The following is an 18,757-nucleotide window of genomic DNA, read 5'->3' as shown; positions in this document are numbered from 1 at the left end:
TACTTTCAAATGCTTCTGCTAAAGAAGTGTGGTGTGTGTGTGTATGTGTGTGTGTGTGTGTGTGTGTGTGTGTAGAAACACAGAGCATGCATGTATGTACAAAATGTTAACTGTTGAATCCACATTGTAGATACATGGGAGTTCATTGCCCTGGTCTGTCACCCTTTCTGTATATCTGAAAAATTTCAAAGTAAAAAGCGAATGAAAATCAAATGAAACTAAATGATCAAAAGCATCCCACCATAAAACAAAGAGCTTTACAGATCTCTCGTCTTTCCACGTCAGGGTTAATGTGGATAGAGTTCAGGAGTGGCCACATTCAGACGTCTGAAACAGACATCAAAATCTGAATTTTAAGACACACCAGACAAAGGAGTGGTGCTGCTGGTCTGTAGTAGAACCCGTTCTCTGAAAGCATTTCTGTCCCGGCCTATAAAAGGCGAGGGCAACCCTATTAAGCGTAACCAGACTATTTAAACTGCTTAATCACTGTTGTAATCACAGTGCCTGCTTGGCTGGTAATGCCGTTTAAAAAACTCTGTAACCTATTTCAAACGCTTTTCTGGAATCTGTTCTTCCAGTTAGCATAAGTGAGACTCTTAAAAACCACGCACAGGGGGATGAAAAGCCAGGTGACTTTATCATTCTCTCCAGGCCCTGGGGGTGGCGGTGACTGCAGAGGAAAGTATGTCCCCGCAGGTCATTCTTCAGGGGGCGCGATATGCTGCCAGTCCAGAGGACAGCTACCTCTCCCTGTGTCTTTCAGGGTCACTGCACACAGAGGTTTATTGCGAGTCACACAAACTCCAACGTTTCCCACTCTCGACAATTCTCTGCAGCCACAACCCCGTCCCCACAGCGTGTGGCGAGGGAGCCTGAGAGAAGGAACCATCCAAGGCGTATTTTTCATCATTTGACAAAATAAACCGCAGCCTCCTCTTTGGAAAAGGCAAATCGTGCTTCTGCCGCGTCCAGGAGACATTTTTTACAAACATGTCTGTGACTGCTCCGTGCAGCCTGAACTCATGACACTCCCGCTCCTGGAAAGCGGTGTGGCCCCGTCCGCCTGACAGGCAGCCAGCAGTACAGAGACATAAATGCATGCACGTTACAGTGAGATTAACACCGTCATTATTTTTATCAGAAATATTTAAGGGAGTTGGTAGGAGGCCCTTATCTCCTCTCTCCCCTTTTACAAGGAGGAGAGTTAAAAGGCGTTTCTGCAGGAGGAGCCCCGCGTCTGCCCTGCGTCTGAAATGCCTGTAACGTGCAGGGCGCTCTGGCCAAGGTCCAGAGGCTCAGACTCGTTTTTTCCCTGCTGTTTGTGAGCTCGGGGCTGACTACTGTTAGCAGACATAGAGCTCTCTGCAATTCTCCCCTCAGAACCAGCTACAGGAAAACTACCAATTATAGCCAAGAAACAGCCTTTCAAATACACACACCACTGTAATGCGGGCTGGAAACCAATTGGAAACATTTTGATTTGCCCTTTAAGGCCAGAGGCAGGCACTTAAGGCAAAGTCCTAGGATGTTCTGAAGAGCAGCCGGACTAAATTTAGCATCTAACCAGCAGTTGGCATATATGTAATGAAAGATTTAAAAGGGAAAAAATTCAGCCCACAGTAACAGAAGATGGAAGTGGATGAGAAAACAAGGCTCCTAATAAACAAATGCTTTTTTTTCTTTTTTTTAAAAAAAGGGCTACTCCAGGAATAAAACAGAGTGGCTATAATGTTGGCACTACTTCTCATACATGCATCTCAGTTGCCTGGTTGTTATTCATGAAAGTTTGCAAGTTGCTGACTGAACTGTGAGCTCCCTAATAGGAGGAATGCTGTCTTTCATGGCAACTCTGATGCTTAGTATGCTACGCTGCCTGGCGCATGTTAAGCACTAAATAGATGCAAATCGGTTAAGTGAACACATTAATGTGTGTGTGTTCACCGTACAGAAGCTTCTAGACTTGTAGATAAGCATGAGTCTGCGTGGGTGGGCTAGTTGTGAGCTGTGTGGACCCGTCTAATGAAAGGGCTCTAGATGGGAATGGCTGAAACCAGTGTTTCTGCCTCTACACCACTGCTCTTGCTCTCTACTAACCTGGAAGTCTTCGCTGCTAATAATCTACAGTTTCAGAGATAATATGTTTGGATCTGTCATGTTTTATAAGCAACACTTCAGAGTGAGATGCATGCAGTCAACTTAAACCTTAGGAAATCTCCACGAATATCGCAAAGAGCCCACATTCTCCTGGCTGGGCTCGGTGGAGGAGCCGCTGTGCAGTTTGCCTGGGGTCACAGAAGGAGCCAGAAGTTCCAGACAGAGGTGTACCAGATGCTGAGAGCTGCATGCTTTTTCTCTGAGTCAACTGACACGTCATCGCAAGGATGGACAGGAATCCAAACTACACTAAATGACACGTATAAGACAAAGAAATTTAGAGTTATGTTTATCTTGAGTGATATGCAGATTACCAAGGTTGGTAAAGAACTAAGAGGCCAAATACTTACAGATCTGAATGAAAGATGAGCCTTGAGCAATTCCTACAGCTGTCTTTTTTATTTTCTTTCTTCACTTGATGGACCCTAGAGTTAGACTTTCATTTGTACCACTTTTTTTTGTGTGTCTTTCAATGTTGTGTTAATGAAGCCTCTTAACAAAAATGATATAACTGAAGAAGAATCTTGCAGTGTTGGCTCCAATTGATTATAAGAATTTTTCTTTGATGACTTTTATCTCCCCTACTGTTCTTGGACTTTTTAAGATAGTCACCATAGCTCTAAAAACAAAACACACACACACAAACGCTAAACTTTTCATTAAGCACGAATGGCACTTAGGAAATAATAGCACTATTATCAACTAAAAGATGTTTTTAGTCATACAGTTCCTTGCCACAGAATACAGAATCAGAGGTATAAATAATAAAGGAGGTATACATAATAAGGATGTGTTCCAGATACCAGAGTGAAAAAAATTATCAAGTAAGTAAATTAAGCTCAAGTCTACAAGGACGACAACGTGAAATTGAGCTAAGTTAACTGGTGGCAGAGACAACCACCAACACCTAACAGGTTTCCTGGTCCATGGTGAGCCCTTATGAAATATTTAACTAGAAGATGGAGGCCTGTTTGCACAGACCTGAAAATGCTTTTAAAATAAAGAAAAAAAAAGATCTATTTAATAATTGTGCATAAAAAGCTGAAAACACAGGGCATGGCTCCCAATTTAATCAATATATATACAGTGTTATTGGATTTTTTGAATTTTGATGCTAGGAAGAATAGAGAACCAACAGTAGAACTCTGAGCCCTGATGTGGGTTTTGATGGAGGTAGGAGTAGGTGAACGGTCAAGTGCAGTCAACAGTGTGGGGAAGGGGGCACGTTAATTATGAGCCACTCCAGTGGAATTCAGAGCTTCGCCTGTGGGATAAATTGGAGCTTGCATCGAAATGCTTTTGTACAGCTGAGAATGCTGATGGCTTTGCTTCAAATCCTGGACAGAGTTAAAAGCGACCTTAATGTGTTAGAGTCCCACCCTCTACTTCCCAGGTGACACTGAACGGCACAAAACATGAAGGGATTTGTTCAAAGGCCATGGGGCAATCAGTAGCAGAAATAGAGCTATAAGCCTGGTCTCACCTTCCATTCATTTAACACATTTTATCAACTAATGCTTTGTAATATATATATATAGGTTTTTTGAGGGTGTTAGCTGTGTTTTTAAAATGTAATTAACTTCATATGAATATTTTTAGGGGATTCTATTAATCAATTTAACACAGTATAAAAATCTTGAGATGAATGAATGTATCTTTAGCATGTTTTTCTTTTTTAAAATTAATTTGAAAGAGAGAGGAAGGGAGAAAGAGAAACATCGATGTGAGAGAAAGACATTGATCATTTGCCTCCCATATGCACCATAACCAGGATTGAACCCGCAACCTAGGTACATACCCTGACTGGCAATCGAACCCACAAACTTTCAGGGTATGGGATGATGTTCCAACCAACTGAGCGACCCACCAAGGCATATCTTTAGCTTTTGGTGCACAGTTTAATCACTAAAAATTGTTTCATCTACCTGGTATGCTCTACTTTATTACAATTAAGTATAGTACTTTAATATTCCCCAATCAATGCTTCTGTACTGAAGTGAGGAGTAGGAAATATTCTTTTCCATTACAACACTGAAAATTTGCCTTCAAGTTTGTCTGTACTGTAAACATCACAAACATAATCTCCAATCCACCGAAAACAAAAACAAAAGCAGAACCCAGGTTAGTGTCCTTTGCACTACCGTAGCAATTCTGTCTCCTCCTGAGCCACCGGGAGGCCTATTTGCTACAACCAAAGAGTAGGCTAATCATCCTATTCTACACGCATTAGGAAACTGAGTTTTACTCCTCTGGATTTTCCTTTGTTGCTTTCGCTGATTCTCCTCTGGGCCAGGCGGAGAGACTGACAGTAAGCCGTACAGTCCAGGAACTGAGATTTTATAGATTTTTTTTCTCATTTCCATCGTGAATCTTTATCACAGCGTTTGAATGGGCAACTGTTTTCCCAAAAAGGGAATTGACAACAGCGAGAGCTGTTCTGAAGCACGGCCAGCTGGCCGGGACCACACTGGGTGATGCAGTGCAGTGCTGTTGCCACAGCGGGCTCACCTCTCAGAAGCACCCAGGGAATCTGGTTATACAACCTCTGCGGGCAGTTCCTGTGTGGGAGACTCCTCGCCAGTTAAAAGGAAAAACAACTGGGCCCATTCCGCCCTCTCTTCACTGAGTTTGACTTACTCCATTTGAAAAATGTGGTTTCAAAAACAAAGTGGAAACAACAACATGCTGTATTTGGTCATTTAAACAGAAAGAGAGGACCCAAAGTACATTTGAAAATGCAGTGCTTTTGTTCTTTCCCTTCCTCCCCCCCAACCCCCAATATATATTTTTATTGACTTCAGAAAGGAAGAGGGGGATTTAGAAACATCAATGAGAGAGAATCATTGATCGGCTGCCTCCTGCATGCCCCCTACTGGGGATCAAGCTTGCAACCCAGGCATGTGCCCCTGACTGGAATTGAACCCAGGACCCTTCATTCCATAGGCTGATGCTCCATCCACTGAGCCAAACCAGCTAGGGCTTTTTCTTTTTCCCAGACTAATCATTAGTGACCTTGGTATACAGAGTACAGCATTTAACTTAGTGACTTGGCTATAAATTGTAATGGAAGGCAGTTAGGTGCAGCAGAATAAAATGCTAAGATGAAACTACGATTTGAGCATCAACTAAAATGTGGTCCTCTGGAGTTATTTTATTTTTCTATTGATTTCAGAGAGTAAAGAAGTGGGAGAGATAGAAACATCAATGATGAGAATCATTGATCAGCTGTCTCCTGCAACCCCCCTACTGGGGATCGAACCTGAAACCCGGGCATGTGCCCTTGTCTGGAATCGAACCCAGGACCCTTCAGTCCACAGGTTGATGCTCTAGCTACTGAGCCAGAGCTAGGGCCCTCTGGAGTTTTGTTTGTTTTTAGCAAGGAGAGCACTTGATAAGCGTTTCTTTGGTACAAGTACTGCTCTAGGCAGACACGGCAAGATCCCTGCTTCTAAAACTAGCCTTTCAGGAGAATCTCCCGGGGGAACTTCTGAAACATAAATATTCACGACTAGCACTACGATCTTGGGCAAGACATTTGTGCCTGGAGAATCTTCTGGATCATTTCCTCATTTCAGTTTACTTTCTCACATCCTCCCCCCCACCCCGCCCCCAAACACACACACACACCTAAAACACTTCACTCCTTGTGGGAAGGATTAGCCTGAAATAGTATAGAGATCTGAGCACTTTTCCCCAACTAGTAGCTGCCTGCGGGTGATGGAGATGTCCCCTGGGGGAGGGAAGCCTGGTGACCAGTCTTGGCACCTCCAAGCCCACAAGAGCAAAGAAAACCTCCAAGCTGTCAGAGTGCCAGTCACCTTGGTCACCTTCCCCAGGAAGGCCGGCCTTGAAATGTGGTGAAATTCACTGCTGGCCTCTGACTTGCCTCAATTCAGGATCACAAAACATGCCTTTATCAACATCACAATTTCACAAAGAACATTTGACGTTTTCCTTCCTCTGGGATTAGTCCCTGAAGAAAAATGAAGCTGCCGATAGCAAACTGCTTTGCTTGAATGGAAACTAGATCAATGCGGATTTGACGTTGAGATAACAAGAGTGTGTGTCCCTCCTTTTCCTCTCACAGCTCACTTTGTAGGTCACTGTGCAGACTGTGCCACCAGGTGAAACTCGAGCTATTTTCTGTTTGGGAGGACTAGGACTTTATAAAACTTCATGGCCAAACAATGCTTGCCAAGTGTGCGTTCAATAGTTTTATGGGGAAACTAATGGGCTCGTGGCTCTTGGCAGGATTCGCACTCCCATCAGGTGCATGGCCTGCTTTAAAAACGGGCAACAGAAATGCCCGCGGGCAGAAGGCCCCAGTCAACAGTCATCATAGAGAAAGGGCAGAAGGTAAATTAAAATAACAAGCAAGCAAGCAAACAAACAAACAAAAAGAAAAATGAAAAAGAAGAAAAGGAAAATACGTTGAAAGCGCTTTTTCCATAGGAAAAAAATATTTTATTTTTTTTAAGAACAAATTCGGTTTGAAACAGACGTGGAACGTGACTCACGGATTTCATTGTCTGGGCCTAACTGCAATGTGGAACTAAAGCAGACTGAAAACCTATGACAGGCTATGAAAATAAAACAAAGAAAGAAAAAAATATTTATAACTCAAGCATAATACTGTGTTACTTACAAATTGGACAACGAAATTTTAAATAAATATTCATGGTACATAATTACGGCACAAATATGCAGCAATTTGGCAACCTTTTATACCATTTTTTTTCCTCATTACAGTGCAAAGGGGAATGACACTGCCGTTTAACAAGCTGTAGCTAAATACATTGCAAAATTCAGATTTTATACAAAACATCTTGCTTAGACTTTATAAAAAACCAACATTGCTCTATGTACACAATCTGGGTAAGAAAAGCCATTTCTGTCTTGTTTGCATGTGTATTTTTATTAAAAAGGTGAATAAGGCTACTGTTAACACCCCAAATCCATATACAGTAAAATCTGGACCTATATACAGCATCTTCACTTAAACATTATGGTGCAAATTCCAAAGTCGGGCGACTACGGATGATAATACAAGCAAGGCATTTACAGTAACTTTCCAAAGCTGAACCAACTTCAAATAAAGGGACAGTTGGTAGATTGTCATATTCTGCACCAGACACAAAACAGACGCACAGAACACTTTTCAACTGGTCGCAGGTAACTCTTCATCAATTCATCTGATTTTTCACAGTTTAGCATGTAACCAAAATGTAGCCAACTGATGATACACACATTTGATTTCATTACAATCAGACTATTTCCCATTTTTCCCCTTCTTGCCCCTCTCCCCCATACTAAAGGTAATTTTTGATGGCTTACAAGAAAATCTTGTATGAATGCACATAAAGGAGAAGGTTGGGGTGATGGAAAGAATTACATATGTACTGTGGCTGGTCACCATGGCAACCTTCCACAGAAATATGATATAGATATATATAATATATATTGCAGATATATATTATACATATATGTACACATGTATACCACACACCCACTCATACATACACACACGCACTTTGGACCAACATCATTTTCAGGTTCAGAAAATAGAGAAGAATAATTTCTGCTGCAACTCATTTTTGCAGGTATTCACTGAAGGTTCGAGAACCTTAAAATGCTGTTGCTAGTTTGTTGTTTTTTTTCTCTCCCAATTCAGAAAGCAAAGTGTTACCATAGAAACAGGACTATGTTAAAGATGTCTATTTTGCATAGCACATAAAAAGTAGGTTTCCTGTTTACTCATTTTGTTTCCCAAAAGGGAGGGTTGGGGGGTAGGAGGAGGGAGGAGGGAGCTAAAGCCAAACTTTCGGCTGAGCCGCCCCCCCTGGATGTGACCCGGTGGATTCTAGTGAACACTTCAGCCATAAGGCAAGGGAAAACACGACACAGAAAATAAATGCCGGAACATCTTGTCATTGTTAAATATATGATGCAGTAACATCGATTTCCTGGTGTTCGGGGCTTGCATTTCCTAGTCTACAGTTACGTGAGACGCCTTCAGAGGACTTGGTTATTTTTGTATTTGCTCTCATTATTGTTATTTTTGGAGTGATGTTGTTTTTCCCAGAAGTAGCTGTCCAATTTTTTTTTTTTTCCTTTTGTAAAGCACTGAGCATTGGGACCACTTAATTGCCACAAGTGAATTTCACATCTTCTGGTGTACATTGTGTGCAATCTTAAAATATATATTAGTAAAAATCTTTCACTTTATATCCCTTGTGTTCTATACACCTATTATAAATACATCCTATCCTCCTTCTCCCCCTCCATATCATAATTTATTTCCGTCTTAAGGACTCTAAGAGGTTTGCCATATGTGCTTCACCTTGACCCAGAGCACCTGCACTCGGCCTTGCTCAGTACCTACGCCGCGGTCCCCGCAGCCCGGACAGCACCGCCATAAACCAAAGTGTTATAAGGCTCGATCGGGAGGAGGGGGGGGGAAGGGGCTTTGGGGGGGGACAGGGGAATCTGACCTACCTTTTACATGAGAATTCTTTAATAATGTTAATGATGATGGAATTACAGCCTGTTTGACCTTTGGCTTTTAAACTTCTAGGTCAGATTTGGCTCTCTGCTCTTCTTCTAAATGCTTTCCCTGTGTTTAATAAAATGTGATAAGTATAGCAGCTGAGTCTGCTTTAGACATCATCCAAAGCAGACCGACTTTCCTACAGCCTCGGAGCTGTACATCTTATTGCCAGTACCACAACAGTCCTGCGGGATCTCGCCCCGCCCCGCCTTCTCCCTTCCCGCTCCAGGCCTGTTCCTCTACCAACAATGACCCTTTGTTCCACCCAGTGAAGAGGGACCCTTCTTTGCCTGCAAGTTGCTATTTGATAAGAGTGAATTCCTTCCAATGCACCCTAATCCACTGTGTGTATGCTGTTGTGTCTCCTACTTGCCTCTTAAAATCGTAGTGAAACCAAAGTGCTGTGCTACCTAATTGGGTCCCCCGCCCCCCCTTCTCCCAACTTTCTGTTTCAGAGGCAGCAGCGTTGAACTGTGTTCGCAGACAGCCCTTCCCCCCTTCCCCCGCCTCCTTCCACCGGCTCCTAGTCTTCCTCGCTGGCAGCCTAGCGTCTGGCTGGAAGGCTCCTTCTTAGCAAACACAGTTTCTAGAAATGTATCATATTATTATCCATTCGACTGTAGCTGTTTGTTGCCAACGGATAGAGTAGGAGACCCCCAACGTGAATGTTCCATTCGTGATGCAGAACGTGGCGTGAGGGGAAATCACATGGGAAGTACGGCAGAGCCCTGGATAACGGGAGTGTGCAACCGCGAGGCCTACACGCTAGCGCTCTCTGCAAGCCCCACCGAGCCAGAGGTCTATGCGACACACGTCGAGGGGCACACCCGAGGCAGAAGACGGCGTTTCCAGGCGGGGCACCCCAGGGCATCTCTGCCTAGGACGCTCAAGGGCTCTCTCGCGTCCACCCGCCACGGTCTGCGCTGGGCTGCGGTGCAGGCCTGCGTGACCGCGGCACATGGCTTCCAGGAGGGCAGGGGTGAGGCGAGCGCCGGTCCCCACTGGCGCCCTCTCCACAAGTCTTCCAGCTGTCGGTGCGCATCTGGATTCACCGCGGCCGAAATGCTACAGACTAGGTAAGCTGTCCAGCTCAACGGGGCCCTTCGGAGAAGGAGTGTCCCCTCCACCCCCGCTGTGCTTCAGTCCACTCGAGACACAAGGGGTCAGCCGCGCCCCCGCTGGGCAGGTGGGAGGGCGGGCGGCAGCAGGACAGTCAGTTTCCTCCTCCGGGAAAGCGAAGGCACCGCCACGTCTCAGACCTTGTAGTAAATGTTCGCGGGGCTCTGGGGGGGCATCTCCTGGACTATGTACACGGGGTGCCCGTAGTCCCCACTGACCTTCTCGTAGTGGGGGCAGAAGACACTGTCCGCAGTCCTCAGCGGGATGATAATGTCACTGGGCTCCGAGCCGTTGTTGTTGCCGCCGCGCTTGGGGGTGGCCAGCGTGCTGAGCGACAGCGTGGCCGTGTGCTGCGGCGAGTGCTTGCGGTGCCTCCGCCGGTACTTGAGCAGCAGGACCACCAGCGTGATGATGATGACGATGAAGATGATGCATCCTGACGCAATCCCCGCGAATAAGGCCACTTCGGAACCGAGGATATTGTTCCCGGAATGCCCGGCGCTGTTGCCGTCGGTGCTGGAACCTGCAGAGGCGGAGAAAGCACCACCACCGTTAGCGCGGCCCCAGCTGCTGCTCGGAAGGACCCCGGGAAGCGAGGACGTGAAGCGGGGCCGGAGCTTTAAGGGGCGGCCAGGCTTTGACAAACCAATTACCTCCGGTAATCGCTAAACGGAAAAGGCAGGAGTCAGCAATCGATGTGACAGGAGATGTGACTCGAGGTCGGATTTTCATGCTGCTCTCAAATCACATCGTTCCCTTTTCAGACATCATCATCCGTCCGCTGCCGGGATGGGCCGTGACAGCCAGCCCTTGCTCTTGCTTCACGCCTGAACCCACGTCAGCCAGCCTGCGGCCACAGCCGGCGCCTGGCTGTCAGTGTCTGCTGCCCACGCCTGCTCTCCTCCAGGAAAGGTGGGTTCCCGGGGATCCAAGCCGCCCGCCTTCTCCAGACAAGCCCCGCCCACTGGCAGAGCCGCACAGGCAGCCCCCGGCAGTGATGGGGCCTGGGAAAATGTTCAACTCCTCACTCGTTTGTATTATTTGATTTACACTTAAAATATATTTGGAAGGCAGCAGAAACTCTCATGCTGAACAGACTGCCAACCCAAATGTGAAGCACTAAAAAACTGCCTGGCATCATTATATTACCCATTTATCAGTTTGTCACAAGAATTTGACACATCTTGTCACCGAAAGTTAGAAATAACAACTCCCCTCCTTGACGCTTGGAAAGAGATGGAATATTGCTACAGATGCTAAATTCACACGACTACCAGCCAGGCGTACGGATCTCTAATACAAAAACTGCTGAGGTCTGCTCAACAACTTCCATATATATATAAAAAAAAATCATTAGCATGGTAACAAATACATAGCTGTTTGTTCAGACTGTTAAGAAAATGAAGTTCAATGACAGCCAATTTTATCTGGTATTGTAAACTTTTGCCAGGGATCTGTTTAATATTTTATATTACACTGACTATGTAAAAAAAAGTTTTTTTGATGATAATTGCCTGAAAAACACAGCATTATGTAATATTTTAAGATGTTGCCATCTAAAATGTAGAAGAGGATCATTCAGGCTCTTTGTGGATTAGATATAATTAGATGAGGGATTAGGACATTAATTATATATACATTAGCATCGGCTTTAAGCTAGTGTTGCAACCAGCACAATAAAGTGCCGGCCAATGAAAATAACTTTGTTCTGAGAAAATAGTGCTAATAACTGGCACTTACATCTGATGAATTCCACTCTGCCGATTGGAGGACTTTTGCAGGAATGAATTATTTTGTTCTTACTGGGCAATTAACAACAGCTAACTGAGAGCAAAGATTACTGACTTCAGTAACTACGAGGTAATCCTACTGGTGTAGGAGTACTTTGACTCTCCTCTACCTCTTGAGATACTAAGTGTATGGTGCACACAGACTACACACAGTCATGCTGCTATATACCTGGATTTGGTTTGACAAAGGGACTTGTTGTTGAGCTTCTTCCATTTGTACCAGCTTCTAGTTCTGGACGTCTCGTTGGATCATTATGCCTGGTTGACCCAGCAGAACTCGCATCTATATGAAAAACAAATGATTACTTACCGCACAGACATCTAATAAGATCTAGCTTTAGGATCTGGATATATATCTCAAGAGGCATGAATAGCAATGAACATAAGATTCTTTATGCAAAGGACTACGAGGTACAAGAATATAATGTTCCTTTTAAAACAAAACGGTTATACTAGTTATTTCAGAGGTTTAGATTGGGAGGCCATCTGTGGAAACTATAGGGATTCTTGCATTTGGCAGGCAGAGCATTGCAGATGACATTTCAATTTAACTGAGCAAGTTGATTGACTACTATACCAATTTCTAATTAGAAGAGTAATTCGTTCTGCACAATAGGTTATCTATATGTGAAAAGGCTCAACAAACAATAGTCCTCTGTAGTCAAGATGCAGAAATGGACAAAACTGCAGAAACTTAGTTTTCTTTCTGGATATTTTAATTTTGAACCATAGAGGTGGTTTGCTTTTGAGAAGAAAAATATACATACATGTATCTGGCAACAGACATTCTACCTGGCTGACCTTAACTTTTACCTCCAATAAAAGAAATCTGTTACAGTGACTTGAGGAAATCTCAGTGGCTCAAGGTACAGAGAAAGGCTTGCTTTCAAAACTAAACTGAAGAGTGACTGAAGGCGAGTGTTAGCAATACTGGTGCCACGCTAGCTGGGGGGCTCAACCAGATTACAGTGGCTTCATGAAGCAGCAGATGGTCTTTACCTTGTCCAACTTTCATGAGGATCTTCATGGCTCTTGTCTGGCACACCCCTCCCTCCTGGTTATCCAGGCCCTCCAAAGACCCATTTGATGTAGCTGATTGAAAATAAAATGGACAAAACAAAAAAATAAAGAAAAATCAGGAAATCAATAAGCCAACTTTACATGAACATGAAATGTCTGAAAACAATTTGAAAAATAAGAATTCACTCTTAGTCATAAGTTTTCTGAAAGTATGGGATGCTGAAAGTCAAAAATAAAAATAAAAAAGAAAGAAAGAAAAATGGATACTGTCAACACTGCCGCATGTATGCTATCCGGTTTCACATTTACTTAAGCACTTTCTCCTTCCTTCATGACCAAGTGGTTTCGTGAAGAGTACACAGATAAAAGGCACAGCATCTTCCAAAAAAGCTTACTGACTATTTCGGGGTCAGACTCAAAAGAGCAAAGTAGTTACTACGGTAATTTCAAAACGTGGTAATCATCACACAACACCTGCTTCCTCTACTACAGATTTCCTGCTTCAAGAACAATTAGCTTGATGCGCCCTGTTTGTCAAGCATCCAAGTTCTGTAAACACGAAAAGATTCCCACACCCCTTTTTTCTTTCCACAGCCTTCCTCAAGCTTAAAAAGTCCTGTAGACGGCCTAGAATTCAGCCTTTCCAAATTCTGAAGTTTGCCCCCCTCATTTTGTAGTCAACTACAAAGAACGAGTGTGTTGTTATTAACTGATGTCAACCTTGGACAAAGATTCAACCACGCTCCCGGTTTGGGGACAAGTCTGGATGGAGAGAGGGGGACCCACACATCCCACTGCTCTGCTTGGTCCTGGACATAGGGCGAGGGTTCCAGCAGCCACCGATCTCGTTCCCTTTCTATTTCAAGAGGAACAGAAGGAGGAGGGACAAGAACATCTGACCACGTTCAGAATTTCCTTTTAAACAACCCATGCTCTACTCCATTTGGACACGTTCTTGTTCTGTCCTTTGAGGACGGTGAGTTCTCTGAATTGCTTTGTAACCAAAGCTGTAAAAAGATAGGCTGCCAGGTACTTTGCTGAGGAACAGGATTTAAATTACAGGTCAAGTTCCAGAAGAGAAAAGAAGGTGGGGAGTGCTAGACATTTTCATTCCTCCACAGTTCAAGGGGCAAGGAACAGAAGTGTTTCATAATACACTTCTGCAATGTAAATCATTCTCTGCTTTGATTATGAAAGTCTTCTCTACTAACACTATATATTTAAAGGCACAGCAAAGGGGACAGACTTTCTGATAAAAATAAACCCAAGAGACATTTTTAAAATGGGCTGTTTGTTTTCCAAATGTTGGGTGGGCCAGCAAACAAATTCTGGATGCGTGTAGAGAAATATGCGTGTCGTGGATAATTATATGAACTGGACAATAAGACACTTATTTACTTGTCTCTGTATTCTTGAGTTATCGACTTTTACTTTCATGGTTTTCCTTAAAAACAATGGCCACCTCTTGTATGTATAAATATCTCTTTGCTTATCTGAGTGTTTCCTTAAAGTTCTCAGTCTCACAATCATATCGCACTCTTCTGCTATTGCTGATTCTGATTTTCTCCTGGGAAACTGGGCAAAAGTTGCCATAATAATTTTAGGGGATAGAAAGTAGGTAGTAGCCTCTTGCAGATTGTTAAGAAAATGTGTGGCAGCAAAGCTAAAATAAATACTTAAAAACTAAAAAATATGAATCTAAATAAATCATCTAACCTCCCATTTCTTCATTTTTCTCTTTTCCCTTTCCCTTCTCCAAAACGGTGCCTAACTTTCAAAGTTCCTTTTTCTCTTAAAAGACCTAGAACAGTATGGATATCTATGAGCAGGCACTATTTCTGGATAAATATAGAGCAGTGTTATAGTTTTTTTCTTAATTATTTAGAGCTTTCTCATTTGATCTTCCTCAAAAATTAAAATATGTTTTCATACAGAAAGAAACTAGAAAAGTAATGTCTTTTTTCTGGCTGCTGGGTTTACTTAATTCAAGTGAAATCTCTGTTTCCAAATGCATACACACATAAATGCACCCATAGGCAAATTTACCCAAACTCAAAATCAAATGACTTTTTCTTGTTTAACACTAAGCTGGCAAGTGATAAAAATAGGAGCTGAAGGGTGCTTGTGCAGAAAAAAAAAATAGGAAAAATATAGATTTATTTCAATCTTGAGAAGGAAAGGTCAAAGATTTAGATCTCAAAGGAAAAAAAAATGAACGGCAGAAAGGGTAAGACAAGGCAGGGCGCAGAAGAGTCACTGGCAGATACAATTAAAAACGACATCTGCAGAGGTAGAAACGAGGTCACTACTTCTACTCTGTCACCCTGGAAGCACAGGGGATGCCCATAATTGCAGTGACTTTTTCTTTAGATTTTATGTGTAGCTCAATGCCTTTCCTCAATACCAAAGAGTCTGTGCAGAGCTCCCTTGGGTCCAGATAACCCCCAAACATAAAGAACGCTAAAAGTATTCAAATTAAATTGCGATCTATAATTTCGCATCCACAGACGATAAGACGGCCGGAAGAACATTGTGAGAATGACAGTGCGTTGTGCCCTGAACAGTTGAAATTTTGTGTATTCCCTGGGGAGAAAGAAGCTTCTAAGCCCTGTTGTTGCAGAGAGGGGAACCCATGGATGCTACCCTGGCAGAGGTCTTACACAACTGAAGCTACTGCTTGATGGTGGAGGGTGGGGGTCAGTAAGGAGAGTGGGGCCGAAGGGGAGAGCTGGCCAAGAGGCAAAACACTGTGAGTGAGGACAGTTTTTCTCCCACATTCTGCTTCATTCCACTTTAAGTCAACTTGGAAATTGCAAACGTTACTGGAAGACATTGAAGAATTCATTACCAATGTTAAAACAGCACAGGAACACTTGGCTATTTAAAAAGGGGCTAGCTACTGGGGGAAAAGGAGACATATGTAAAACTTGACAATAAAAAAAGAAAGAAAGAAATAAAAAGGGGCTAACTTTTAAAATACAGTTAGATATTCTGCCATGAAAATATTTTTGCCCTAAATTAGGAATGACTTAAATTGTCACAGAAAACCCTCCTTTAAGATGTTACTACCAACTGAAATTTCAGCAGGTAAACTTTATAGCAAGCATAAAATAATTCAGAGTAACCTCAACTTATTTTATGTTGGATCCCATAGTCAAAATTGACCTACCTCCTCTCTACCACTTCCTCATGGGGAGTGTAAGGGGTGTGGTTCTCATTCTAGGGGTCTCCCTGCCCCCACCTTGAGAAATTGCAGAGCCCAGTGGCCTGCCCTGATTGTGCCTGTCCCTTGGCTGGCAGAGAATGCTGAAATAAAGCCGCAAGCCCCATCGTCTGCTTTCTCCTGCAACAGCCAGTTACCAAGAAGCTTTAAAAGGTTGAGTGGCTGACTTGGAAAAACAACAAGAAACTGCTTATGCGTGGGAATAAAATCTATTTCCATTTCAGAGGAAATGGAATTATTTTTATTGCAATTATTTTTATTATTGATTGGAATGTATTGGGGGAATTTTTAACATAAAGGAAGTAAAAATAAATTGTTACCTCATTCTACATTGTTTTTCTTTGTATCTCTCTACAAGCATTATCTAATCCCACCACAATCAGAATTACTCAATGGATAAAATTGCACTGAATCATTTAGAGACAGAACAATAACATGGTTATACCTAAGCTTTTTAGGCTCCAGACATTTTTGTTCCTTGGCCCAGGGTTAAAAAAAAAAAAAGACTTTATAAAATTAAAAATTGCTAGAAAAATTTCTCCATGCAGTTAGCAAATCGGTTTAATAAAAATACATGGGCATTTTATAGCCTGCTTTTAAAAGCTTTTGCTTCAGGGATCTAATTGCATGTACTGAGTATACTGAAAGCACTATATTGTTCCCCCAGGGCCTGGTTTTCAGTGGGTGGAGATCATTGCTCAGCAAAAAAGTACCCTGACTTCACACTGCCTAAAAGTCTTCTTCATATTTTAAAACTACACAGCCAACATCTGTGGTTTCCCATTAATTTGCACATGAACTTATCTGCAGTTCCTGCTCACTGGGAATAGTATACTGGTTATCTGAGTAGAAAAACAGAGCACCAGTGAGTAAAGCAGACCGAAAGGGCAAGAATACTTCTGGCTGTGTTTTTTAGACTGTGACCAGGGAGAGGAAGTGATATTGCACTTAAAACATGTCTTCATTAGGCTGTTATTGCTCTGCACCCAGGAGGCTAAGCTGCTGCACTGGATCTTGGCTGTTTTTAAGTCCATCGTATCCAATGTTGTGTTAATCAGATGGAGAATTCAACTGCTGGATTGGTGCTGATATATGGGTCGCAAAAAGGTTAGAAATGAGGGTTGCACAAAAAAAAAGTCCTACAGAATCATAGCTTCACTATGAAGGAAAATTCTTAGGTTATAATGGAAAGAATGAATCATCAACATATACTAATGCTTTGGAGAATATTTCAAACTACTCTAAAATGTAGCTTATTGTGATGGGGCTGGGTGGGTTAGGGAGATGGGTGGACACTCAAAAGCAAATATTTTTATTAATTTCACCAAAGAAGTCCACCAAAGAGAGAGAGAGATAATATGTACACAGGGTCAGGAAAATCTGAGTTCAGTTTTCTAGCAAGAATGAACACCTTGGCTTTCTATAAAACTTATGCATAACAAAGTCACTCTTATTTGAGTATGAAACAGCATTTTATGAGCATTCTCAAAATCACCCCCTTTGCCCTTACTCTCCTTTCTATCACGTCATCATATGCTGGCCCTGCTAATTTTGATTTCTTAGACCAGCCTTCCTACACACTAGTCTCCTTAAGCTCAACACAGTCTTCTGAAAACCAGAAGCCTATTACCTGGCAAACATAGGAACTAAAAGAAGCAGAATCAAGTGAGGAATATGGAAAGTAAAGCCAAGACATTAAAATAAACATGGCACTGAGACAAGGCTACTGTTTTCCTCTACCAGGGCTAACGACTCTGAGTGTCTAAAAGAAAAAAAAAATGGAAATGAGATATGTAAGTTGAAAAACAAGGAGGCTGATAAAAATATAATTACTTAATGCCAACATACAACCCAGGAAGCTGAGTTCTGTCGACTTAACACCCCGACATCAGTTCAAATTCAAATGGGTGATGCAAATTCAAAATATGTACTAAAGAAACAGAGATCCCATTTTCTATAGCTCAAATGAAGGCAGTTTAATGCCTTGGGTACCATGGTTCTCCTTTCTGATACTAAATTAAAGGAGGCGGGGAAACCAATCTCACCTGGAAATGATAATGTTCACTGAGTGCCCAAAGGTCAAGACTTTTGAAAAAGTAATAAAAATTAATATACAGAAACATCTGTACATGTGCCAAAAGGAAGAAGAAAAATTAACTGTTTCTAACTTCTCTCCCTTTTTGTGTTTTTCTTTGTTGGATTTACTGTGAAAGAAACGAGGAATACAGCACCACGACTTTCCAACAGCCCTGTTATTTTTGCTTGGCATTTTATTTTTTAAAAAAGCTCCACATTCTTTCAAATAACATGGCAGTTTATCCCATAATGCCTGCTCTTAGGGTAAAAGTTTTATGAATACTTCTTAAATGGCCTCACACAGGAGAAAAATACAAAGGCACATATTTTCAAAAGAAACTGTATACCCACAAAAGCTTCTCTCTTTTTTTTTTAAGTTCTCCACTTGATAAGATAGCGCTCATTGGCTTTTGATTACCTGATTTTAGTGTGTGGGGATAAGTTCCAGTTAAAAACACTGATAAAGCTCCTCGTGATGCAGGGGTGTGTGTTTCTCACCCAAGAAAACCATTGTTCCAGTGTGAGAGGAAGAATCATTTAATTGAAACCAACATCGCTATGGTTGTGCTTGGAAATTTTAAAGCAGTAAATCAGGCATTAAGCAGTAATACCTGTCTCAGCACCAGTGACTTCCATACAACACAATTACTTATGTTTCTCCACTAGACAGAATGATTTGGAAAAATGCATTTAAAAATGCAGTCACAATTTAGACCTTTCCTCTTGGATTCTAGCATTAAAATATGAATAGAGATACCAGGTATTGAGTATAAGTGGATGGTCTTAATAAAATGGTATAATTTTATTTCCACAATTTCATTGTTG

The 18,757-nt window shown here is 42.3% G+C and overlaps 1 protein-coding gene across 3 annotated transcripts in view; it reads right to left on the bottom strand.

Moving 5' to 3' along the window:
- Positions 1-7,910: 7,910 nt before the first annotated feature.
- EFNB2 (ephrin-B2) overlaps positions 7,911-18,757 on the bottom strand; it is a 43,068-nt gene continuing 32,221 nt past the window's right edge. For all 3 annotated transcript variants that reach the window (XM_006759363.2, XM_015561077.1, XM_015561078.1), the window contains exons 3-5: positions 12,613-12,705; positions 11,783-11,896; positions 7,911-10,346 (exon numbers count right to left, since the gene is read on the bottom strand). In XM_006759363.2, the coding sequence (XP_006759426.1) occupies positions 9,958-10,346; positions 11,783-11,896; positions 12,613-12,705 (596 nt within the window). In that variant the 3' untranslated portion in view covers positions 7,911-9,957. The remainder of the gene's footprint in view (positions 10,347-11,782; positions 11,897-12,612; positions 12,706-18,757) is intronic.

Source organism: Myotis davidii, unplaced genomic scaffold, assembly GCF_000327345.1.
Source record: "Myotis davidii unplaced genomic scaffold, ASM32734v1 scaffold816, whole genome shotgun sequence".
In the NCBI taxonomy this organism is placed as follows: domain Eukaryota; kingdom Metazoa; phylum Chordata; class Mammalia; order Chiroptera; family Vespertilionidae; genus Myotis; species Myotis davidii.
This window is presented reverse-complemented; position numbering and strand designations above follow the sequence as displayed.